General features: G+C 42.3%; 1 protein-coding gene across 1 annotated transcript; it reads right to left on the bottom strand.

Annotated features, from left to right (window-relative positions):
* Window positions 1-5,355: 5,355 nt before the first annotated feature.
* On the bottom strand, window positions 5,356-15,042 carry LOC307040355 (Krueppel-like factor 15). The gene is made up of 4 exons (XM_079683107.1): window positions 14,848-15,042; window positions 12,608-12,906; window positions 10,090-10,933; window positions 5,356-7,679 (listed from the first exon to the last, which is right to left on the bottom strand). Exons 2-4 carry the CDS (start codon window positions 12,843-12,845, stop codon window positions 7,511-7,513), a joined length of 1,251 nt encoding a protein of 416 aa, XP_079539233.1. The 5' UTR covers window positions 12,846-12,906; window positions 14,848-15,042; the 3' UTR covers window positions 5,356-7,510.
* Window positions 15,043-25,587: the final 10,545 nt, after the last annotated feature.

The raw sequence follows: 25,587 nt of genomic DNA, 5'->3' as shown, positions 1-25,587 counted from the left end.
GGTCACTTTCCCGCACTGGCTTCGTAGTGCACTGATCGATTAGGCTAAGCTAACCTGTAGCTGCTCCCTCCACACTCACAACAACTTCATACAGACATAAATAAAGCAGCTGTATTCGCCATACAGGAAACACACATTTAAAACGGTTTTGCCTGCCATTTTTGTGTACACACAAGCATTAATCAATGGTTCGGAAAGTGGCGCTGTACCTTAATAATATAAAGGCTCGTATTTGCGTGCATTTCCTGTTCGGAAAGTGGCAATGTACTGAGAGTGGAGGTGTCCTGAGATGAGCACCTGCAGGCAGGCTCCATGGACCTGTCAGCTCCGGACTGCGCAAAATGCGTACATAATGCGTGCACTACGCCATGAACGCAAGAAATCTACCCTCGTGGGGGCGCGCTCATAATAATAATAATAATAAATGGGATTTACATAGCGCTTTTCTAGACCCAAAGACGCCTTACATTACGAGTAAGGTCGACAAACAAAACAAGAACAAAAACACAAACAAAAACAAAACAAAAACAGAAAAGCAGTCAGGAGGATGTTGGTTCAGAGGGGGGAGGGGCGGGTTTAAGGATAAGCAGAGTTGAAGAGGTGGGTTTTGAGACGGGACTGGAACAGGGTGAGGGAATCAGACTCACGGAGGTCTTGGGGGAGGGAGTTCCAGAGCTTCGGGGCTGCCACAGAGAAGGCTCTGTCCCCGAAGCTCTGGAGTTTGGCCTTGGGGATTGAAAGCAAACTGTTAATGTGATTGGCTTAGAATTGAGGAGACATCTGATTGGCTATAGATAGAAACAATTACAAGTACGAATCGGCTGACCGTCAGGGGAGTCTCAAAAAACCCACACACAAATGCACAGCGATCCATGCACAGAAAGCGGTTTGTGTTTGCAGGTTCAGAGGTTTTAAACGGAAAACAAATATGTGTGGATCAAAAATACACATTTAAAACTTTTTTCTGTATTTGGATTTTATTTACATGTATATGAAACGGAACACATTTGTGTGTGCATTGAAAAACACAAGTGTGGATCATGACATACAAGTGTGAATCCTTCTGTGTGCATGTGTGTATTATGAGACTGTTCTGAACCCATAGCGAGGGGGCGGGGCAGTTTACAAACACGCAGCTGCTACATGCAGCAACACACGGCGGCGGTTAAATGTTACCCGTCTTGAGGTGGTCAATGCTCCTTGCCAAGAGAGTTTAGTATGTAAGGGCGGTAACACGAGCAATTTGTCTAAACATTTAGCAAAAGTGCACCACATTCAGACGGAGGAATGCACCTAGTTCGACTGTCTTTCTAGCAGCTCTGTAGCCCCATCCACGAGTAACGTTTCCACGTCAGGTGTTATGTATGCTAGCAGCAACACACGGATTTAACTCCATTATACAAACATGGGTTAATGATTAGAGGTAAATGAGTTATTTATTTTGTTAAAGTTTCAGCTATTCTGTTTACAGTTCTGTCATCAGATTATTTAATACGATTTGTTAAAACATTGTTGTTTCTTTTGATGTGAAATATTATTTATTTTATTTAAATAAAAAGCAATGTTAATTTTGTTCACAATTTGTTAAGTTAATTTAATAATGTGTTTATTTTTTAATCAAGTATTCATCTTCATTGTCTTCATTGTTTGTTTCCACATGCCTAAAACAACCTCAAGCTAAATCTAAAAGTTGATGGCTAAATAAGAGCGTTTGAGAAATTGTGCAAGGCAGTAATAGTCCGAATAGTCCATTAATCGTTTCATTAATCGATAGATTAATCGATTATCAAATTAGTCGTTTGTTCCAGGAAGCCCTATTGTAGTTATCCCATGTATAAATAAAACGTGTTATTCAGCAACCCTTGCAATTTGGGATTTTTTTTTTGGTTGGTAGACCTCGGTGAGCTGGTCATTTCAAAAGTAGCTCACCAGCCAAAAAAGTGTGGCACCCCCTGCTCTAGGGGGTCCGGGGGTATGCCTCCCCGGGAAGATTTTTTTTAACATTTTAAAGTAAAATGCTTCAATCTGGTGCACTTTGATCAAACAATTACTAGAGACCTGATCTAGGGGAACTCTAAAACACCCATATGAAAAAGTAACCTACCATAGCCAATAACAAATACATGTAACTTATTTTATTTTTGTTGTTCATTCATATCTTATTTTACTAATTAACATTCATTCATTTATTCATATTATTTATCTCTCCAGTTTTAAACGATATTTTTGATTTACTGTCCTATAGTATACATTGAAAATGTACACACAAATACAAAAACCACACTTGCTTTAGTTAGAATTCAATAAAAGTTGTGTTGGTGGCAGCTTCTCCCATCCTGTCTTTTTGGAAAAATTAAGTGTGGTTTTGCCTGATAGGGTCCTCTGCTCACAAAGTCTGTTCTGACCTTATCAGATAAGGATGGCCAGTCGGCAGGGTCAACAGCTGCTGCCTTTATGGGGTCACGTGCTGCAGACTGTGCTGTGGTACTCGGGATCAATGTCTGTCCTGCTGATTGTGTAGCAGCAGGTTCACTTCGGACAGGTACATTTTCACCTGCAGCCTAATTAACTAACATGTACATTAACATGTATGTCAACAGGTAAGATAGCTGTTCACACTATGTATATTTTCTGCTATTTTATTTCTATTTGAGATGTTTACATTTTCGATTGTTTAATTCTAGTCTTTTAACTGTCTTGTGTACATGCACAATGCCTTGTATTTTGCTGCTGCAAAGCAAACATTTCCCTAACCCTAACCCTAACACGGTATCAATAAAGTACTTCTTATTTGATCTTAATCCTCAAATATTAGCAAATGTAACTTTTTCAAATATTGATGTAACTACATACACATCAATATGTTTTATACATATTGCGAATCAAAACCTTTATTCACTACTTATTACCAAAAATCGTAGTTCTATCTCCGGTAATCATGCATTAAAATGTCCCACCACGAACTTCCGGGGAACAATTGAGTCTCCCTAAACCACGCGATCAAGCATTTTGGACTTCCGTTGTCGTAACTCTTCTCTCAGCGCAGGACAAAACCAAAAAAAACATAGAGGGTAGTGTTTTGGGGCGCCCCTACGTTTTATTTTTCATATTCTCAAAAAAACATATGAATCCTGATCTGGGGGGCGCCTAAAAAAAGAACAAAACATATACATATATTTTAAAAAAATGTTTGAAAAAAAGAAAAAAAGATTTGGCGTGCACCTCCTGCGCTCCCTCTACAGTTTAGCGCCCTATGCGAACATCTATAACGACAGTGCGGCGGGCCGTACCTGGTCAGATCAGTATCAGAAAGTGATAACCTGCCTGCAGTATTTTTTGATTCAGAGACTCACTGGAGTGGTTATCCTGCCACCTGCTGTGTGCTGTAATCCCTGCTATCATTCAGCGCTGCAGGACATTCAGATTAGTTTCATTTCTATATATTTCAATATGTCCAAAAAAACCCTCCCCTACCTCTGTGACCTCATCCAACGACACACCCCCACCCGTCGCCTCAGGTCTGCTGAAGCTAACCTACTGCAGCCCATCAGGACAAAGCTCCGGACCTGGGGTGACAGGGCCTTCGCAGCAGCCTCCCCCACACTCTGGAACTCCCTCCCCAGCCACGTCAGATCCGCCATCACTCTCACATCATTCAAACAATCCCTCAAAACTCACCGTTTCACTCTTGCCTTCAACTCACAATCAACTAACCCCTGGCCCTTATTCCTCCTAGCTTAACACTTTCTACTTTTGTTGTTCTTTTTGTTTTACTTGCTTGTAAGCGCTTTGAGCATCAGGAAAAGCGCTTTATAAATGTAATGTATTATTATTTCAATGACAGTCATTGGATAAATTAGCAGACAGGAGTTCAGACCTTTTTTTTTCCGATTAAGTGGCTGTCAACAGAAGTAAAGAGTTGAGGTGGTTTGATAGTGTTTTACCAATTGGCTCAGCAGGCCGGTATCGTACGTTGGTAAGCTGGATCAATGGAGGGAAGTTCAACATTTTCAGGCAGCAATCAATCAATCAATCACATTTTATTTATATAGCCCAATAACGCAGCGTACACATTTGACACCCTCTGTCCTTTGACCCCAGCATCACTATCTGCTCTTTGACAACTGGACTCTAAATCACACTGCACATTTCATATTTATATCCAATCTTATATTTGATATTCCATTACTCACATACTTATGTATATATTATACGTTGTTTTATATTTTGTCCCTGTACATTTGTAATTCAACATTATAACCTTGAGCAGAACGCCAATATTTTATTGCTATTGAGATGTTGACATTTTAAAATGTTTATTTCTAGTCTTTTAATTTTATTTGACAATGCCATGTCTTTTTATGCTGCTGCAACACAAACATTTCCCAACTTGGGATCAATAAAGTACTTCTTATTTGATCTTATCTTAAACTCCCAAAGAAACGGTACAATTAACGGGGAAAAATGTAATAAACCTTTGTTTATATAACATCATATCATCAATCATCATATCATTTATAATATAAAACAATACTTCAAAGAAGTTGAATACAGAATGATATTGTGCCTTTAAACCGACTTTGCTGCAGCGTCAGATCAGAAAGCAGAATGATAAACTATTTGCGGATTGGGAAAACCGGATGTTTTTTGATCCTCGTTCTCTTCAAACAAACATTGGTTAATCCCTGGAATCAAAAGTTACAAAGAAACACATCGTGGATACGAACATAAATAAGAACAAATGTGTTTGTACTTCCTGAATGAGGCTCATTGTGTGTAATGTGAAAGAAGACGCTTGAGTCACTTGATTCTTCATTAAACCTCAGCCTCTAAGGAACTCACATCATCTTGTTTTGTTCAACACACAAATGAAAGAGTTTGGGTCAGTCTACTTTTCCTCTTCAACGTGGTTTCAAGCCACAGCAGGCAGCAGTATATCGATTCTGATACGTTTGTTTGGTTGGACTACTGCGGAAGAGGATTAGGGCCACTTTAAAAAAAGATTTGGGAGGATTTGAAAAAAATGTGTTTTTTTTTTGTTCTGAGAAAAAAGTCCGAATTATGAGAAAAAAGTCCGAATTCTGAGAAAAAAAGTCCGAATTATGAGAAAAAAGTCAGAATTCTGAGAAAGAAGTCAGAATTATTAGAAAAAAATTCAGAATTCTGACTTTTTTCTCAGAACAAAAAAACCAACATTTTTTTCAAATCCTCCCAAAAGAATAAATAATGTGGCCCTCATCCTCTTCCGTAGACTACCGTTAGGCCTGTGACCTAAGATTTTCATCGACATAACTGTATCTATGTACGAATGACAATAAAAGCCTTGCGTCTTGAAATAACAACAAAGGGAAAGGATTTCATTTTTTGCTTTTTTATTTTTGCAAATAGGAAAATAGCATATCTGGTATTCCAAAATAAAATTAAAATAAAGCCTGTGTTGAACCAGATAAACAGGCATGACAGAGAGAAGGGAGACAGAGAGACTGACAGAGAGAAGGGAGACAGAGAGACTGACAGAGAGACTGACAGAGAGACTGACAGAGAGACATAGCGATAGATAGAGAGAGAGAGATGATGATTAGGGAACACAGGTCTGGATGTAGGTCAGTAGAAGCTGCCTGGGGAGGCTCAGACACAAAGACAGCATTGGTTCAGACAGATAAACACGTCTGTCTGCCTTCAATGGTTTCCTACCTTACTAAGCATGGTTTGTTTATCAAACAGGAGTGCACCATAATGTATCCATTATGCTAAGAGACAGAGATATGGAGGAAGTGTAAATGTACACCGCTACATGCAGGGAGTGCTCTGCTTTTGAGTTGATCCAAAAGCCCCTAAAAATGAAAGTTAGGTTAGCCTACGTTGTGTAGCAGTGAGTGCCGCTTCAACAGAGACGAGTCAGCTCTGTGAAGCGTAATGAATACAGTCTCTTCATGTGAAGCACTGGTAGCTTTACAAGCATCGACGTGTTTTAAAGAACACATGATAACAGTGACTGCATTGCAAAGTTCCTTAGAAAATATTTATAATCTTTTTTTGGCATTTTACCGTTCGTTCCAAAAAGGTATACATGTTATGGAACTGCCATAAGAACACAATGACTGTTTTTCTCACTTTCCACGAACACAAGTGCACTTGAGACTCAGCTTAATGGTGTGTGTGTGAATAGGACTCCAAATCCCAGACCAATATCAGTCTGACATTCCACAGATTGATCACGCTACAATCAAACTCACATAAAAATACCAAAAACCCTCTCTCCGGAAACACATCTGAATAGCTTAATGCACTGATTGAAAAATCCTCATCGATTAAAAAAAACAAACACATCTATATATAAAGGCTACAAGCTGTACATGTTATCTTTGTCCTTTATGTTACGGTACACATATGTATGAGTATGCTAATACAGATGATTATGTAGATGTTAGCTGCCTATCCAGCTGTTTAAACTATTAGCTTTTCGTGCTACTATAACCAACATACATGTAATACAGTAACTGTTTCGCCTCACTCTTGCACTGTTGAGCCAAAACATAACAGTAGTAGTAGTAGTTGGGATTGGCCAGACAGAAGTCGGCTGCACAATGGTTGCAAGAGAATTTCCCAGAACAAAAGAGCTTAAAAACTGTCGTGGGTGTCGTGTTCGTGCTCTAGTTGGGCCAGAACAGGGTTTTCTGGTTTGTCCACTCCCCAGTTCCTAATCACAGTCAAATAAGAGCAGTCGTACGATAACAGTTGGATCAAGTTAGGTGGTTTTGTGATATGTACAAAGGCATCAATAGAGATTAGAGTGAACCGGGGCTGAGAGAAAAGGCATACGGGGTCAAACGAGGTGGATTATGATTGGACGACTGCAACGAAGGCCAGGATGGGATGCGTTCCACATCGGAAGTTTTCTCAGTTTGGCCAAAATTGAAGTCTGACGATGTCTCCGCATGTTCTCCTAATATCAAGAGTTCATTCAGCGTGAAGTGGGAAAGCGATTAGGGGAGATCAGAATTTCACCCCCATGTGATGGCTGTCACGCTCTGCCACTGCCACATGTCGTATGATGAGACACATGAACATTAAAATGTCCTTTCAACAGCGTATAAAAACGGAAGCTTAATCCATGGACCCTGAAGTTTGGCTTCGAGGAAGAATCACGGAAGTAAAAAGAGATTTATAGAGTTAGACACTCCTATTGCTTGTTACCTCTTGAACAGCAGATAGTAGGTTAGCTTGAGTGGTTTGCAAGAGGGGCCTCTGTAAAAACTGTCTCCTGTTAGGTGTTTTGCATTGTGTGCCAGGAAATCCACTTCCAGATGGGGGTTTCCTGAGGAGAATCAGATGCTCAGAAGGAACAGTGACATTTAAACAGCAGGGGGGGAGAGAAAGCCAAATAGGAGGAGGGGAAGAAACATCGTCCAGCTCTCATAATTCTTTTAAAAGTTCTGCTTGTGAAGCACCAAAAATATCCTGAGGGAGACCCGGACCCCCTCCTCCAGGGTGTTAAGGCTAAAGAGCGTCACATGGTGGGCTTGAGGATCCTGCCGGGTCTGGAGCTGCGGTGGACCTTGGTGTGTTTGGAGAGGTGATCGCTGCGGGCGAACTTCTTCTCGCAGAGGGAGCACTCGTACGGCTTGATTCCGGAGTGAGAGCGGCGGTGGCGGGAAAGTTCGTCAGATCGGGAAAACCTGGCGACAAAAGAGCAGGAAGGTGGAGTAAGGAACACGTGGCGAAAAGATACACCGCATTTTGTCCAAATTAGCCAACTGTCAAAGTCAAATTTAGTGTCAATCTTCCAGCTTGTGTGTACAGACACTGCAAAAACTGCAGATCTAAACAAGTGTAATAATCTTATATTTAGATTCTAAATCTAGTTGGTCTTGATTTTAGTTTAAATAGCTTATCTAGTGCTTTCTTATTTTAATAGCATGTGTTCTAATTTAGCACCCGAAAAACAAGGATTTCATAAATTTAATTTTAAGTAATTTGATGCTAAAAAGTACCCTAGTTTTTAGCTTCTTTTGCATTAAACTAGATTGCTAGATTTGATGTGCTATAATGACAGTCGGACAGCCAGACTTATTTGAAGACATCTTATCAAGTCAAATTCACTTACTGCACTGGCAGCCACATTTGCTTGTTTTAAGCTCAAGCATGCTTATATCTAGAAAGTTTGGCCTTACATTTGACAGGGCATTTTGGCCGTGCAGAGAGACCGTTTCCCCACAATCCAGAATACAAATATATAGGCAAATATGTATATACCTATATACAATCAAAGACACATGTATACATATGCCTGGATTAGTAATCTATGATAATAAGAGCATCAGAATAGAGTGGTGCATTGATGACGTTTCTTAGTAGGCCGACCTGGAAGTAAGCATCGTATTGATTCCCTCGTCAAAAAGCAATGGGATTTTTCCAGTGGATTTCGGTATATTTCATAAAATACACTAAAATAAGATAATAATTACCAAGGTCTTTCCACCCCCTTGTGATTTTTGAAGTGTAAATGCGATCGGCAGAAGTAAAAAGCTAGCGTTAAGCTATGTACGAACTACACAACGATCACATGACTTCATGTCACCGGCGCTAAGCTAATGACGGCTAATGTTCGTCGTAGTGTTAGCAACTGCATTATTGTGACGCATAGAGCTTCGGTAATATTCTCGAGTGGGGTATTGACTGACGTATTTGATGTCGTAGGACAAAACGTGAAAGTCTATTAAGCTTTTGTTCACCATATATCTTATGTCAGGCATCCAACCAAAAACACGTTCGAAAAACTTTGAGACGAGGGAACCCGAGGCGGTCAAATGCGAACTCATTTCTGGGTTTTAAGACTCATCCCTGCCTCATTATATTGCAGCCTGAACCAATGGAATAAAAAATGACATTTTGTATTTTTGTAATCTTGATCTTAACTCTTAGCCGTCAGCAAACATCATGGAACCGCCTCCCCGTGGATCTTAGAACAGCAAACTCCCTTGAAATGTTTAAAATAAATTTAAAATCTTTTTAATATGGTTTTTGATTTGGGTCAGCTTTCAATTCTCACTGGAATCATTTTCCATGTTTAACTGTATTTTTTCAGTTTCGCTTTTTTTTTTTTTTAATTGTTTTATTTGAACCTCTTTTAATTTATTCTCAGCTTACTTCAAGGGAATTTCATTAGGATCACTGTTGACTTTTTTTATCTTGCTCTCTATTTATTTTCATATTGTTGTCATGTTTCCTTCTTGTTCTGTGAAGCACTTTGGGCTGCATGAAAGGTGCTCTATAACCAGGGGTGCACATAAGTGGTACGCAGACACGGCAACAATCTGAAATGCGTTCCGTCACTTGTGTCACAAAGCGTACCGACGTACTTGTGAAGCTTTTCCAGAAGGCGGTTAGATCACCGGACGACAGATTCGGTCTCCGTGTGCACAGACAGGGCTGCTGATCACAGCGAAGTACTCCACTAGCCCCCCCCCCCCCCCCCCCCCGTGGACTTTCCTGAAGTACTCCACTAGCCCCCCCCCCCCCGTGGACTTTCCTGAAGTACTCCACTAGCCCCCCCCCCCCCCCCCCGGTCGACTTTCCTGAAGTACTCCACGAGCACCCCCCCCCCGCCCCCCCGTTGACATTTGCGATACAGAGGGCTTCATCAACTAACTTTGAGTGGAGCCAGAAGTTGGAGTACCAAATCATCTGAGTACCTCACTGAGAAAGTGATGTGCACCCCTGTCTATAACTCTTCAACCTTCAGTAAAGACAACTGAGAACTTCCACACCAAAACACTCGCTGCTATAGAACATGTACAATATCATTATTATTAATAATGTTCTATAATAACGTGAAGTTACGTATCTGCCACTAAGTTTTTTGCACTACTAAATATACTGTTAATATGTACTTCGTTATGTGACCGTCTATGTTTCCTGTAGATGTTGAATTGCTCTTATTACTGCACTGTTAGTGTACAGCTTTATTACGCCGTGTATACTGTATTTTTGTAACTCTGGCACAAACATTTCCTTCAGGATAAATACAGTCTTATGTTATACCAATAAAGTTTATTGTTATTATTATTATTTCATCATGCTACGTACCTCCAGCCGCAGTCGGGCCAGCTGCACGTGTAAGGCTTCTCTCCCGTATGCCGGCGGAAGTGAGCCTTCAGATGGCTGCTCTTGGTGTACATCTTCCCGCAGCCTGGGTGGGAGCACTTGTGGACTCTCTCTGTGGGCGGCAGTCTGCTCACCCGGGGGGTCATGGCCTTCAACAGCTCAGTCCCCTGACCCCCAACCCCCGTCAGGCCCTTGATCTCTAGAGTCCTCATAGTGAAGGGCAGGGGGGCGATCCTCACGTACTTCTGGTCAGCTGACTTGTTGTCTCCGCTGTTTAGAGACAACAAGGTGGTGGTGGGGTTCAGCAGGGTGACATTTTGTCCTCTTGCACCCTGGAGGCCCATGACCAGATGAGTGAGCCAGATGCCACTTTGGGCCCCTGGAGGAGAGCCAGCGGGGGTTGGAGATAGGGGCTGTAGCTGCAGAACCAACGGAGCACCAAGGAGCATTTGGGAGGAAGGTGAGGGGTTACGTTGAGCAGAAGGGGAGTGGTCTTCTGCGCTGATTTCCTCCTTTTTAAGGAAACTTGAAGTGCAATGAGAAGCAACCTTCCCTTGATCACGGCAAGTGTCTGAGGAGGCTTCGGGGGTCAAAGTGGAGGATGGAGAGTCACTGCATGGCAGAGGGGACGCTTCTTCTTTTGGAATAAGAAGAAGACCCTCGTCTTTTTGGACAAAAAGACCCTCTTTGACAAGTTCCATCTTTTCCCTCAAGAACTCCTCGATGTCTTCCAGCGTGGGAGAAAACGGGGAAGAGGGATGGAAAGGGAAATCTGGCAGCTTAGGCTCGTGACTCGCAGGTTCCTCCTCATCGCAATCCTCCGCTCCTAGGCAGGGCAAGGCACGTTTATTTATACAGCAGCTTTCAACACAAGGCAACTCAAAGTGCTTTACAAAAATGAAAGACATTAAGAAACATATTATACAATGGCATTTAAAAACATTCATCAAGACATTAAAATATGAATAACAAAGTTAAAGTTACAGTACAGTGTGCAGTGTTTCCCCTAGGATGGAGTCATAGCAGCGGTGCTAAGGCACGTGGGCCCAGCATAATGTGATCGCGGAGCGCGTGGAATTTTTTAGTGTGTGCGAAGTGTGCCCCGCAAATTTGTTTCTATGTGTCAGCAGAAGAAAGGCTCTTGAGGCCTAGTACCAGGGCCGGTTCTAGACAATTTGCTGCCCTAGGTGAGATTTCAGGCGACATTTTATGTGTAAAGATAAATGAAAAATCTCTACAAAAGACAAATACACTGCAAAAAAAGAAACTTATTGACATAGGTAATAGACGTCAAAATGGCTTCAAATGTATTCAGTATTGTATGAACATGTTTGAATTGGGGGGTGGACGTGATATCCTCTAGGGGGGTCCGGGGGTATGCCCTCCCGGGAAGATATTTTTTCTGAACATTTTACAGTAAAATGCTTCAATCTGGTGCACTTTGAGCACACACTTACTAGAGACCTGATCTAGGGGGTACAACTCTAAAACGCCCATATGAAAAAGATTGGTTTACATTTTAATAATCAAATAAGTATATGAACATAACCAATAACCTACCATAGCCAATAACAAATAAATGTAGCTTATTTTATTTTTGTTGTTCATTCATATCTTATTTTACCTAGTTAACAAGCGCCCACCGTACAGGGCAAATTAAATGTCTAACCGGGGTGAAAAGGGTGTTACATTTACTTAATTATGAATGTTGTTACATCAAGGCCGAACATTTGGATGAGCGGCAACGGTCAAAAAGGTTTTTTCCCTCCCAGAGCTACCAGCGCAGTGCCCCCCAGATCTAGCGCCCTAGGCGACCGCCTGTGTCGCCTATGCCAGTAACACAAATACTACAAATCTACATAACAAACAATAAAAAATGAAAAAGGGTCGCCACTTATTATTTTAAGAAAAAAAAAAAAAAGTAAAACAATTTTTTCTTTTTTTTCTTCTTTTTGGGTACCTGGCTGGCGCCCCCTAGCAGCGGCGCTCATATTTCAGCAGCGGCGCTGCACCGCCACTATTTGTATATAGGGGAAACACTGGTGTGAGATACACACATCTGAAATGTTTAGGTCTGACCAGTGTTTCCGCCAGACCAGGGCTGAGAGGGCGTCCACCCTGAGAGCGGGGGGGGGGGGCTTGAATTTCCGAGCTGAATAAGGCGTCAAATGACGGCAAGACGCCCCCCTGGCGGAAACGCTAGGTCTGACTCGTAATCATTGCTAACTTTATAGCAGAAATAGTTTTCTTTGACCTCACTTTCTTTCTACTTTCTTTTTTAACTTATCCTTTAGTTATGTAAAGTGTTTCATGCTAAACGAACCCCCCTTTTGAGAAAATTCTAATCTGAAACCCGGTATTCCGAGAATTCAACGGATCCAGGCCGTATTTGTGTAGCATATAACATTTATTTGTTCCCAGACATTCATGTGGCTTGCTAGTTTTGGACCCCGGACTTTAACCCCAATACACGTGACATCTGTAATCGGTTGACCAATACCTCCTAGAAAGATGTGCAGACTCATCTTCTCGTCCTCATCATCATCATCATCATCTTCCTCTTCCTCCTCATCCTCCTCCTCTCCTCGGTGCATCGCCCCCAGCTCCCCGGCGTCGGGGCTGTCGCAGGAGGCCGAGCTGCCCCCCTCGCTGTCTCCCAGGCCGAGGGAGAACAGGCTGCTGCTGTCCCTGAACAGGTCATTCTCCAAACTCAGCGTTCTGCTGCTGAGAGACACCATTGATCCAGGCCAAACGCAGAGGAGAGGCTGTCGAGGAAACACGAAGAGGGATCACGGAAACCTGCAAAGGCAACATAAAGATGACTTTTTTTAATAACCAAGCAGAAAGTAAAAGAGCATGAAGAGCTATTTACATCAATGCCCAGATTTAAAGAGGACATATTGTGTTTATGTTTAGGTTAATATTAGTATGTAGTGTATCTACTTTAAAGAGTCCTCTCCGGCTGATGTTCAGGTGTATATCAGTATGTAGTGTCTCTACTTTAAAGAGTCCTCTCCTGCTGATGTTCAGGTGTATATCAGTATGTAGTGTCTCTACTTTAAAGAGTCCTCTCCTGCTGATGTTCAGGTGTATATCAGTATGTAGTGTCTCTACTTTAAAGAGTCCTCTCCTGATGATGTTCAGGTGTATATCAGTATGTAGTGTCTCTACTTTAAAGAGTCCTCTCCTGCTGATGTTCAGGTGTATATCAGTATGTCTCTACTTTAAAGAGTCCTCTCCTGCTGATGTTCAGGTGTATATCAGTATGTAGTGTCTCTACTTTAAAGAGTCCTCTCCTGCTGATGTTCAGGTTCATATCAGTATGTAGTGTCTCTACTTTAAAGAGTCCTCTCCTGCTGATGTTCAGGTTCATATCAGTATGTAGTGTCTCGACTGGGACATGTCTCCATGCTCTAATGTTCAAAAAGCTCTTTATTGTTCTCATACTGCCTGTGCTGCAGCACCTTTTTTCACCCTCTGTCTGAAACCAGAGCCCAGTCTGCTCTGATTGGTCAATCGCTTAGAGATCTCCTGCTCCTTAGCCTATTGTGAGTGCTAGCCAATAGAAGAGCGAGTGTTACATAGTGATGTCACTATGTTCTGGAAGGAAACTTTGGGATTGTAGCCTCTGCAGACCATTTACATGCACTGAAACCTATACAACACACTACAGTAGAGGGAAAACCCCCAAACGCATACTAGGGCCTCTTTAATGGAAATGTCTTGTAACTTTTTTCACCCACAGTTCACATTGGTTACACTCAGGTATTACATTATCAGTAAAAAATGTCATTACAATATCAATACAGGACTTTTTCGATCACGTTATGTGCAATTGTTATTACATTTTCAGGAAATCATTACATTATTAGGTGTTATAATCTACATAAAAGTGTATTACATAGGGTATATCTTTTTAATGAGCAAATCATTTTTGCACTAAATGCTTTCTGAAGCTTGAAGCATGTAAACATGTCACAGTAAAGGCACAACATACATAATATGAACCTGAAAATAAGCATATGTGTCTTTCAGTTGAGGCATGTTTTGGTCAGACCCAACTTTAAATTAGAAAATCAATTAAATATTCCCCCGAAAAGTACTATAATTAACTTTTTTTAAAGGAATACAAATATAAACTGCCATCTTCCATATAATTAAAAACATGTTTTAGCACTGGTCTAGTATAAATAGAACTGTAAAAGGTATCACAGAGGTAAAAACATATTGACAATTATGGAAAGTTGAATGGAAAAATGCAAAAAAGGTATGCAAATTCTAAGTTAAGTTAGTTAGCCACCAGTGGTAGTTCACCTTCAGGTCTGCAGATATCAAATGTGGAGCTAAAGTCCAAACACACACGCTAACAGTGGTGAGAAATGCCCATTAGCTTCCACAGGATGTGTGTTGCTGCTGTCAGATTGCAGGCACATGTTGAAGCAGGGCCTCACACACTTTACACAGAGCTGGGTAAACACGGCCCGCGCTGACTTGCCCATTAGTGTGTGTGTGAGTGTGTGTGTGTGTGAGTGTGTCGAGGGGAAGTGTTAAACTCATGAGGATTGAAATCAGAAAACACCGCTCGATGACTATTTTTACCAGAAAGAGCGCTCGACAACATGGCAAACCGCCTGAATGCAAACTGCGCCCGCATAGGAATTCATGAGTCTCCGGTTCAAAAGATCTATTTATATTCCTCCTGTTAACCGAGCAGCATCCCGGATATGTGGCTCGACTTACCGTGAATTTGCTGCAGTAACTCGGTGGAGAACGAGCCGCACCGTCAAAGGGGTTCTTCTATTTTTCCGCGTTTCTGTTTTCCTCCGTCGTGTTATTGTCGTAGCACGCTCACATCCCGTCCTTGCCACGGGTCCATGTTGGCATTCCTTTTTCCAAGCGTCACGTGACAAGCATTGCTGCACAACTCTGGAGGCAAGGGGTCCCGCTCCGCAGCGCTGATTGGCCGAGCGCGGCGGAGGCTCGCCCTAAAAGGACGGCTCTGATTGGCCGCCACTCGATAAATTCAAGACTGCCATGTGTTGATGTAGAGATCACTGACTGTACACAGCCACCACAGCGACTAACTGCCATACAGTGTGGCCTATTGATGTGGTGGACACAATAATGGAGACACCCATTGATGTAACTAAGAAGATCTACCGAATAACACTATGAGGGACTGTATTCATATTCTTCAGATGTGGATGAATGATGTGAAATATAATCAAGTGTTAAATCAGACTTTAGTTCCACCTGGAGTAAATTCACAAGCTACCCTGCAGTATACAAAGTCATTCAAACTAGCTGCACCTTTACCAGCTTTGAGAACACTTTAATGATCAAAAACCTATCATATATATTATTCTGAAATGGACCAATCTGCACAATGACTACTTTTACTGTCGCTACTTTAAGTATATTTTGATGCTAGTACTGTTGTTCTTTTACTTGAGTGACATTTTGAATGTAGGGCTTCTATGTATACATTTTAAAGACACAATCTGAGGACTTCTTCCACCTCTGCTGTACAGCGGCTAAACACGATACAGTGGGGCCTATTGATGGGAAATAACCACTAAGATCTGCTTCAGTACTCAGATCTTGTTCTTGAGAAAAAGTAGAAGTACTCAGATCTTGTACTTGAGTAAAAGTAGAAGTACCAGAGTGTAGGAATACTCTGTTACAGTAAAAGTCCTGCATTCAAAATGTTCCTTAAGTAAAAGTAGAAAAGTATTATCATCAAAATATAGTGAAAGTAGCGACAGTAAAAGTAGTCATTGTGCAGATTGGTCCATTTCAGAATAATATATATGATATGTTTTATAATGATTGATCATGAAAGTGTTCTCAAAGCTGGTAAAGGTGCAGCTAGTTTGAATGACTTTGTATACTGCAGGGTAGCTTGTGGATTTACTCCAGGTGGAACTAAAGTCTGATTATTTTTCACATCATTCATCCACATCTGTAAAGTAACTAAAGGGATTAAATTAATAGTGGAGTAGATGTACACAAATAATATAAGCATCAGTGGGTTAATGAAATGCACAATATACATTTAAGTTATTATTATAATTATTAAGTACAAAGTAGCAATCATATCTTCTTTTTATAATTCTTATATTTGTAATCTTCTGTCACAACTTATTTTCTGTATCAGCGAGGACATTATTGTGTTTTAATGCATTTTTGATCAGGTTAAGTGCACATTTTATGACTGTCTATTTTTATTATTATTTTACTTTTTTGTTTTACTTTGTATTACTATTGACGTCATGATATATCAATTATGTTCTTTGCTGTTTTTATTTATTTATATGAATACAATTTCAATTAATTCCACTCAATTGGGGACTTAAGTATAACTGCCCTGAGTAAACAATATCCTATTACTAAGGGAGTTTTTAATATTCAGTATGATTTATAAAACCACTAATAATAATAATAATAATAATAACTTTAATTTATATAGCGCCTTTCATCAACCCAAGGTCGCTTAACAAAGAAACATATAACAAGACATATACAAGACATAAAAAAGGGGGCAGAAATGGAAGTGTTACATTGCAGGGGGGGGATGAGTGAGTTAATCAAATCAAATCAAGTTTTATTTATAAAGCACATTTAAAAGCGATTTGTGGTCGAGCCAAAGTGCTGTACAGTACATGTAATAAAAACACATTACTACAATCACAATAAAAGACAATAAATTACAACAGTTATATAAAAAACACAGGGAAAAGTCAGGAGTCGTGCTCCGCTCTGACTAGAAGGCCAGGGAGAAGAAGTGTGTCTTAAGAGTAGATTAAAAAACCCCTCACATGGAGGGGCAGAGTGTTCCAGAGCCTGGGGCCAGCTGCTGCGAAGGCTCGGTGCCCTCTGGTTTTTAGCCTGGTCTTAGGCACTATCAGCAACAGCTGGTCAGCAGACCTTAAAGCTCTAGCTGGGGTGCAGCGATGGAGGAGTTCAGCTATATAGGCAGGATCCAGCCCATTTAGTGCTTTAAAAACAAATAAAAGGATTTTAAAATCAATTCGGAACTGAATTGGAAGCCAGTGCAGTGAGGCCAGAATGTTGGAAGGCTTTGTTGAACAGATAAGTTTTCAGGGTTGATTTGAAGATGTTCAGAGAAGGATTACGGATTTCAGCAGGGAGGGAGTTCCAGAGGGTGGGGGCAGCGACACTGAAGGCACGGTCCCCAAAACCAATCCTACATGAATGTTCTGTAGCTTAAAGGAGCTTTAAGGCTGATGCTCTGTGCAAAGAGGCCCTCTGGTGGTTCAGCTGAGACACACAAAGTACATCTGTACACTTTGAATGGTCACTTCAAACTTGATTTAAGGAAAGCCCCTTGAGATGAACCATCTCTTTTTCGAGGGTCTCCAACAACAAAACATACAATACAAAAAACATTAACACAGCACATCAGAGCTTTCATTAGCCAACCCACCCACACAATACTCCCCTAAATCCAAAAAGAATAAATAAATCCAAAATAAAAGTATACAAATATATTTGCACATACGTCCGTAAACACACACAGGAGCTGGGAAACATATTGTAACAATTAAATAATCACACAAACACACACACATACCATGTATACATCACTTCAGGGGACATTACATTGACTTACATGCATTTTCTGGAGACTTATACTAACCTTAACCATAACCAACACATGCCTAATCCTAACCTTACACTAACCCTAACCTTAAACCTAAACCTAACCAAGTCTTCAACCTAAAATTAATGATTCCCCTTATGGGGGCCTCCATTTTGTCCCTGAAGAAACACACTCCTCAATGTCAGTTTCGGTAATGACAAGGATGACGACACCCTGAAACAGAGAAATGCAGCAAGATAAGCTGACATTACCTCCATGCATGTCATCAACACAAATATATACCACGACACAGAGTATAGTAGTATAATATATATATAGTATAATATATAGTATAATATAATAGTAGAAACAGTCTTACATGAATGAGTGGACGTACGCCTCAACTCGAGGCGGAGTGAATGAATGTTTGAACTAAAATGGCCGCTCGGCCCTACCGGGTCAGAGCACGGCATAACCGGGCAGCGACAGCAGTGACGCTGCCCTCTAGTGGCCGGCGATAAACTCTTCATCCCCCCCAGACCGGAAAGCTATGGGCCGGAATAGGTTAACGGTCTAAATCCCGTATCCAGCTGCCGGACTCGGGCTCGTAACGCGGCCCGGCCGAGTAGGCTGGGGCAGCGTCGGCGGCGACTGCGGCACCGGGAGCGGTGCGCCCAGGAAGGCACCCGAAGGAACAGTGAGGTCAAAGGACACCTCATCAGCAGGCGTCGGTGGGGAAGCGCCCATATCCGAGACGCGGGGTCCAACAGCCGGCCGCTGAGCAATCCCCTGGAGCGGCCTCGAGTGAGTCCCCAGAGACTCGGTGGTACGGGACATACGGGTCCGAAGGGCGTCCTCCTTCGCCGCTCATGCCTCGTGCCATAGCAGGCGGATATGCGGGTTTGAGAACTTCTCGAGGCGGTTCACGAAGGAGAGCGAGCCATGAAGGGGGCGGCCAAAGATGATATGTGCTGGCGAGAGGTCGCAGTCGGGGTCAGGCGTGTTACGCAACTGTAGCATAGCGCGCAGGAAGCGGTCCTGATCAAGTCTGCCCGACGGGCCGGTGTTGGACATCAGGAGGCGCTTAGCAGTCTTAACTGCAAATTCCGCCCTCCCATTCGACTGCGGAAAGCTAACGGAAGACACACGGTGTCTGACGTGCCATAAGCGGAGGAAGTCCTCAGTGTGGCTCGTCTTGAATTCCGGGCCACCGTCGCTTGAGAGCTCCTCCGGTACGCCGAAGGTGGCGAAGAACGACCGGAGGTGTTGGACCAGGCCAGCTGAGCCCGCCAGGGCAGTACCCGCCGTAGAGCTCAGGACCTCTACCCAGCCCGAGAGCCGATCCCCGACAACTAGATAGTGGCGGCCCCCATAGTCGAAGAAGTCAGCAAAAACCGCCTCGAATGGCGTGGACGGGGGTGAGGACGGCCGGGGGGGGTGTAGCCGCCTGTGACGGAGCATTGCGGTTGCAGTCTGCACACCCGTCCCTGGTGGCCTGAATGTCCCCGGACATCCCGGGCCAGTAAACTATGGACGCGAGTTTGTGATCTCATCCAGCGTACGGTCGCCAAAGATCTTCACCAACGGCTTATGGTCGGTGACCACGACGAGGTTGTCGGACCCCTGCGTGAAGTACCGCGTCTGTTCCAGACCCCAGGCCACAGCTAGGGCCTCTCCCTCGACGGCCGCATAGCGCTGCTCCGCAGGGGACAGGAAACGCGAACCCGCGAGGGTGATCCTCCACCCTCCTGGACAGCAGTCCGGTATGCCCGAGGCACAGTGACAATGTTGCTGGAGCAGGAAGTAGCCAATGCCACGCATGGACCAGTCAGGGCGGAGGCAGGTATGCTTCTGCATGTCGTAGATCTCCACGCCCTCGCGGATGGCCTCCATTATGGCTTGCTTGGACGTCTGGAAGGCTACTAACTACAGGCCCAGCGTACTGAAACAGCTGGAAGGGGGCCTGGGCATCCCCTATGCCTGAGCCGGCGCGGAATACGTTCCAACGGCGGATGAACACGTTCCATTCCTCTATCGACACGCCCACATCAACTTTGGGCCGATCGAGTCTCGGGCAGTGAGGGGCTGGGGCCTGGGCTGGCGCGGCCATGACAGGCGCTGCGTGCTGGTGGCTAAATCCATGAATCGTCAATAGAGCAATGACGAGTGCTTCAGACAAGTCATCGGATTCAAACTCGCAGCCGGGGACAGGGCATCCAACAACGACCATGGTGTCGTCATGAAGAACACATGAAGACACTCCTCAATGTCAGTTACGGTAATTTATTGACAAGGATGACGACACCCTGAAACAGATTAATGCAGCAAGATAAGCTGACAAAGTATTACCTCCATGCATGTCATCAACACAAATATACCACGACACAGAGTATAGTAGTATAATAGTATAATATATATATAGTATAATATAATAGTGGAAACAGTCTTACATGAATGAGTGGACGAACGTCTCAACTCGAGGCGGAGTGAATGAACAATGTTTGAACTAAAATGGCCGCTCGGCCCTACCGGGTCAGAGCACGGCATAACCGGGCAGCGACAGCACTCTAGTGGCCGGCGATAAACTCTTCAGTCCCCATACACACACACACATAAGGAACACACACACACACACACACACACACACACACACACACACACACACACACACACACACACACACACACACACACACACACACACACACACACACACACACACACACACACACACACACACACACACACACACACACACACACACACACACACACACACACACACACACACACACACAATCCTAAACTAAATGATCTGTTAAATCATAATAATTATTTATTTTAAATGTACCTGCCAGTGTTTTTGGGAATCAAATATGGTGAAGGATATGCAGCCTTGATTCTGAATCTGGTGCAATAATATGATACACTTTGTTTCATAAATCTCTGTATTTTTATAGTTTAAATTATATCAATATCCAGAACAGAGCAACAAATGCCGATATACTGTATTAGCATCTGATAAAAGGCAACAATTTTATAATAATAGTAATCATTATTTAAATAATAATGATAACAGTAATAATAATAATAATTAAAAATGAGACACAAAACAACATGTATTTAACAATGTGACTGTCTACTCTGCCTGTAGTGAACTTCATTCAAATAAATCAATAAATGTATCAAAATAAATAAATGATTGTAGAAAATTTAAAATAAAAAAAATAAAATAATAAACTTATGAATGGAAAATTCAGTTAACAACATTGATCAGCGTATAGGAGCATTACCTTTGTTTTTAAGAGACAAATGGCTCAGGGAAATGCTTTAATAAATAAATAATCTGCATTGTGATAGCACACATTGGCCATTAACTCAAACAGGTTTTAAAGGTTGATTTCAGTAGCATCATTACATGCTTGCTTTAACTGACCGTACAGACAAGCCACACATACAGAGCGTACAGTATGAAGGAGAGGACTGAAGCATAATGCACCAGACATTAGTGTCACATGGTTTCTTAGCAACAGTACACAGCAGGATGTAAGTCCTTATCATAGACTGTACAAGGATATAAAAATAGCTTCTGTTTACACATTTAACCTGCGGAGTGTGTCTTGAAAATTCATCACAGTTTATAGAAGGATTGCATAAAAAGGCCCTATTTCGCTTTTTGGGGCCTTTCCCTCTCCTGTATTGTGTTATATGGGTTTTTGTGGTCTGCAAAGCCTAAAATACCTGCATTCCCAACGGAAGGAGTTTATCTCACAAACAACCCCCCCCCCCCTTGCTTGAAACTCCTCCATTGGACTCTTTTGTTTTACTACACAAGGACATAACGATGTAACACTCATGCTTGTATTGGCTAGTGTTCCAACAAATTGTACGTGATAGGCAAAGGGGGCGGGACATCTCTCAGCCGTTGACCAATCGCAACAGAGCCGGCCAGCTAACCAATCAGAAAAGACTTGGCTCTGGTTTCAGCAGAGGTGGGAGTGAGTCCTACATGTGCAAGTCTTAAGTCTTGACCTACAAGTATCAAGCAAGTCCCAAGTCACTGTGGTGAGAGTCAAGCAAGTCAAGTCAAGTCAATACTCAGGTCAAGCAAGTCAAGTCAAGTCAAGTCATACTAAATTCTGATGAATAACCCAGTTTCCGCATTTAAATCAGTTAAAAGACAGTGGTTATGAAAATGTATTCAACCCACACTATGATCTTCATTACATACACAGTTAATCATTTGAAATCTAATTTAGACAGATGACAATCATATTAGATTCATATTAACCCCAGAACTGTAGACAATATAGCTAGGACTCAAAAAGTCTGTTCAAAAAGGCAGAATTCCAGGTAAGAAAATCATATGGCATTTGCCATTACACATATTTAATTGAAATTTCTGTTAACACTAGAACCGCCAACAGCGTCAGCACCTACATAGAGATCATTTTCAAACCATTTAATTTGTTCCTCTTCATAATTTCCTTATAAACTAAGCAAGACGATTTAAAACTCACTTAATTGGGTTAATTTAGAAATGGCTTCAGTTTATCATCATAACAGATCAAAAAGTTCAGATTCATTTTACAATAAATCAAGGAATGATACACTTCTACAAACCAAAAACAACATAATTAAAAAATTTAAACGAACTAATAAAAGTAGATGAACTACATTATTCAAAGGTTTCCAGTAACTTTTGATAATAACACAGGGGAAATAAACGAGGCATCTCTTTTCCTCTCTCTCTCTCACCTGACAGCCCGTCAGTATCAGGGTTAATCTAAATGAATCCCTTGGCGGTTCAAGTGTTCATTTACCCCGTTTTGTCTTCTCTTTGCTTAATCAATTTTAAACCAAGTCTAACGTAGCTTAAACTTAACGTTAGCTTTCTAGCTAACACAACACAGTCACGTAGCCTACCTTTCTCTGTGGGTTTTCTTTGAAGTGACGAATGAAGTGGGATGTTGTGGTGGTCCTGTCACTGATCTTTATGCTGCAGACCCTGCATACCGCTGTTCTCTTCTTATTAGCGTCATCGACAAAATAATCCTTGAATCCAAACTCTTGATTGAAAGCTGCCATGTTAACTAACCCTGCCGTCTAGTGGGTTGCCAGGTTTGCGCGCATGGCTTTATAATCACGTTTTTCGAAAAAACTAAACGTAATATCCCACTGCAAAAACAAACGCAAATATTTAATTTTAAACAGTCAAGTCCTTTCAAGTCATCTGTCTCAAGCTTAAGTCAAGTCTCAAGTCATGAATACCAAGTCAAAGTCAAGTCAAGTCTTTTATCAATGTTAGTCAAGCAAGTTTCAAGTCAAAAAATATGCGACTCGAGTCCCCACCTCTGGGTTTCAGACAGAGGGTGAAAAGAGGTGCTGCAGCACACGCAGTATGAGAAAAATAAAGAGCTTTTTGAACATTAAAGCAAGGAGACATGTCCCTGTAGAGACACTCGATACAAATATTAACCTGAAAATGAGCATAATATGTCCTCCTAATGTATAACAAAATGTCCAAAGAGGTCCCTGAGAAGAAGGATGCATGTAAACCTGTGACCAGCTCAACATCAGAGCTCATGTCCTGCTGTATATCCTCTGTTGGTCTTGTTGGAGGAGACATTACATTACATTGCATTTAGCTGACGCTTTTATCCAAAGCGACTTACAATAAGTGCATTCGACCAAGAAGATACAAACTTGAAGAAAATAGAATCATATAAGTACATCAGGTTTCTACTAAGTGCTACTCAACTGGCTTTAGATAAGCCAGTGCTTTGTTAGTATATAAGTGTTTAGTTAGTATTTAAGTGCTTTTCTTTTCTTATTTTTTCTTTTTATTGCTCAAAGTGGAGTCGAAAGAGATGAGTTTTCAGTCTGAAGAAGATGTGTAAGCTTTCTGCTGTCCTGATTTCAATGAGGAGCTCATTCCACCATTTTGGAGCCAGGATAGCAAACCCACGTGTTTTTGCTGATGGGAACTTGGGTCCCCCTCGCATTGCGGGTGCAGCGAGCTGTTTGGCTGATGCAGAGCGGAGTGCACGTGCTGGGGTGTACGGTTTAACCATGTCCTGGATGTAGGAAGGGCCAGATCCATTCACAGCATGGTACGCTAGTACCATTGTCTTGAAGTGGATTCTAGCAGTTACTGGAAGCCAGTGAAGGGAGCGGAGGAGCGGAGTGGTGTGGGAGAATTTAGGAAGGTTGAAGACCAGACGAGCCGCTGCATTCTGGATGAGCTGCAGAGGTCGGATGGCACATGCAGGTAGACCAGCCAGGAGGGAGTTGCAGTAGTCTAGGCGTGAGATGACGAGAGCCTGGACCAGAACCTGGGTCAGGAGGGGACGTATCCTCCTGATGTTGTAAAGAGTGTATCTGCAGCAGCGGGTTGTAGCAGCGATGTTTGCAGTGAAGGACAGTTTGTTATCTAGGGTCACACCCAGATTCCTTGCAGTCTGAGTCGGGGAAACAATAGAGATAACAATGTTGATTGTTAGGTCAAGAGTGGGATAATCTTTTCCCGGAAGGAAAAGCAGTTCAGTCTTGTCAAGGTTGAGCTTGAGGTGGTGAGCAGACATCCACTGAGAGATGTCTGCTAGACAAGCAGAGATGCGTGCGACGACCTGGGTCTCTGAGCGGGGAAAGGACAGAATTAATTGGGTGTCGTCAGCAGTGGTATGAAAAACCATGTGGGCTAATGACAGACCCGAGCGAGTTTGTGTACAGAGAGAAGAGGAGGGGAACGAGGACAGAGCCCTGAGGGACCCCTTTAGTTAATTGACAAGGGTCGGACTCGGACCCTCTCCAAGTTACCCTGTAGGTGCGGTCTTTGAGGTAGGAGGTGAGGAGGGAAAGCGCAGAGCCTGAAACTCCATGTTCTTGGAGAGTGCGAAGGAGGATCTGATGGTTCACCGTGTCGAATGCAGCAGACAGGTCCAGAAGGATGATGACAGAGGAGATGGAGGCTGCTTTAGCAGTGTGCAGTTCCTCAGAGACAGCAAGGAGAGAGCAGTTTCTGTAGAATGACGGTCAGTGTTGGAGGTCAGCATCTTGGTGGAGTAGAGAAAGGCCAGTAGGCTGAAGCAGAAGCCGGAGACCATGTAGGCCCCCACAGTGCGAGCCAGCTGCACGATGTAGCCCTGGCACAGCGACGGCAGCACCTGCAGGGGACACAGTTACATTTAAAGAGGCCCTATTATTATTATTATTTTACGCTATATTCAACATAATTTGTCCAGACTTTGGCCATTCAAACTTACTTAATTTTGAAATGTTATGTTTATCTAGTTTTGAAATGCAAATGACATTGAAGTGCTTAATAAAAAAAAAACAACGTCGCAATACGTTTTAAAGGTTAACAGTATTTTTTTACAAGAAAAAACGTTTTTTTAACTTCTCTTCCCTTGTATTTAATGTACAGTATTTTCCCACACATGGTACAAAATGCAGTTTTTTTGGCTGCATTAAGCGAATGGAAATACTACTAAGGAAAAAGTACGGTGACCGACACATGCAAGCCCACTTCAATGGCCTAAAACACTTACATTAGGATAAACCTACTGCACTTCAAACACAATGTAAATATGAAAACACAAACGTGCAAAAACTAATGCAAATGAAGAAAAATCTTCACCAACTTAATGAAACATGCACAGCATTAACTTAAAGCTGCAATAAACGGAACAGAAATAAATGATAATGATATTAAAAAAGGTTTGCACATAAAGTGTGGTGCATGGAGACTCTCTCACCTGTGTATCTGAGTGATAGAGAACCAGCAGTGTGAAGGGCACCACCTGAAGGACGCTGACTGTGTATCCTGTTACAGTTGCCATGACAGTAACTGTTATCACACTGTCTGATACACCTATGA

This window comes from Notothenia rossii (genome assembly GCF_949606895.1).
Source record: "Notothenia rossii genome assembly, chromosome: 5".
In the NCBI taxonomy this organism is placed as follows: Eukaryota; Metazoa; Chordata; class Actinopteri; order Perciformes; family Nototheniidae; genus Notothenia; species Notothenia rossii.
The sequence above is the reverse complement of the archived record's forward strand: the minus strand, read 5'-3'. Positions and strand labels throughout refer to the sequence as shown.

Excerpts from the sequence above, each read along its gene's own strand:
- LOC307040355 (XM_079683107.1), bottom strand. The coding sequence starts at position 12,845 with ATGGTGTCTCTCAGCAGCAGAACGCTGAGTTTGGAGAATGACCTGTTC. Across the intron at positions 10,934-12,607 it reads TCTGCACATCTTTCTAGGAG|GAGCGGAGGATTGCGATGAG; the intron begins GTATTGGTCAAC and ends TGCCCTGCCTAG. Across the intron at positions 7,680-10,089 it reads TGGCCCGACTGCGGCTGGAG|GTTTTCCCGATCTGACGAAC; the intron begins GTACGTAGCATG and ends TTTTGTCGCCAG.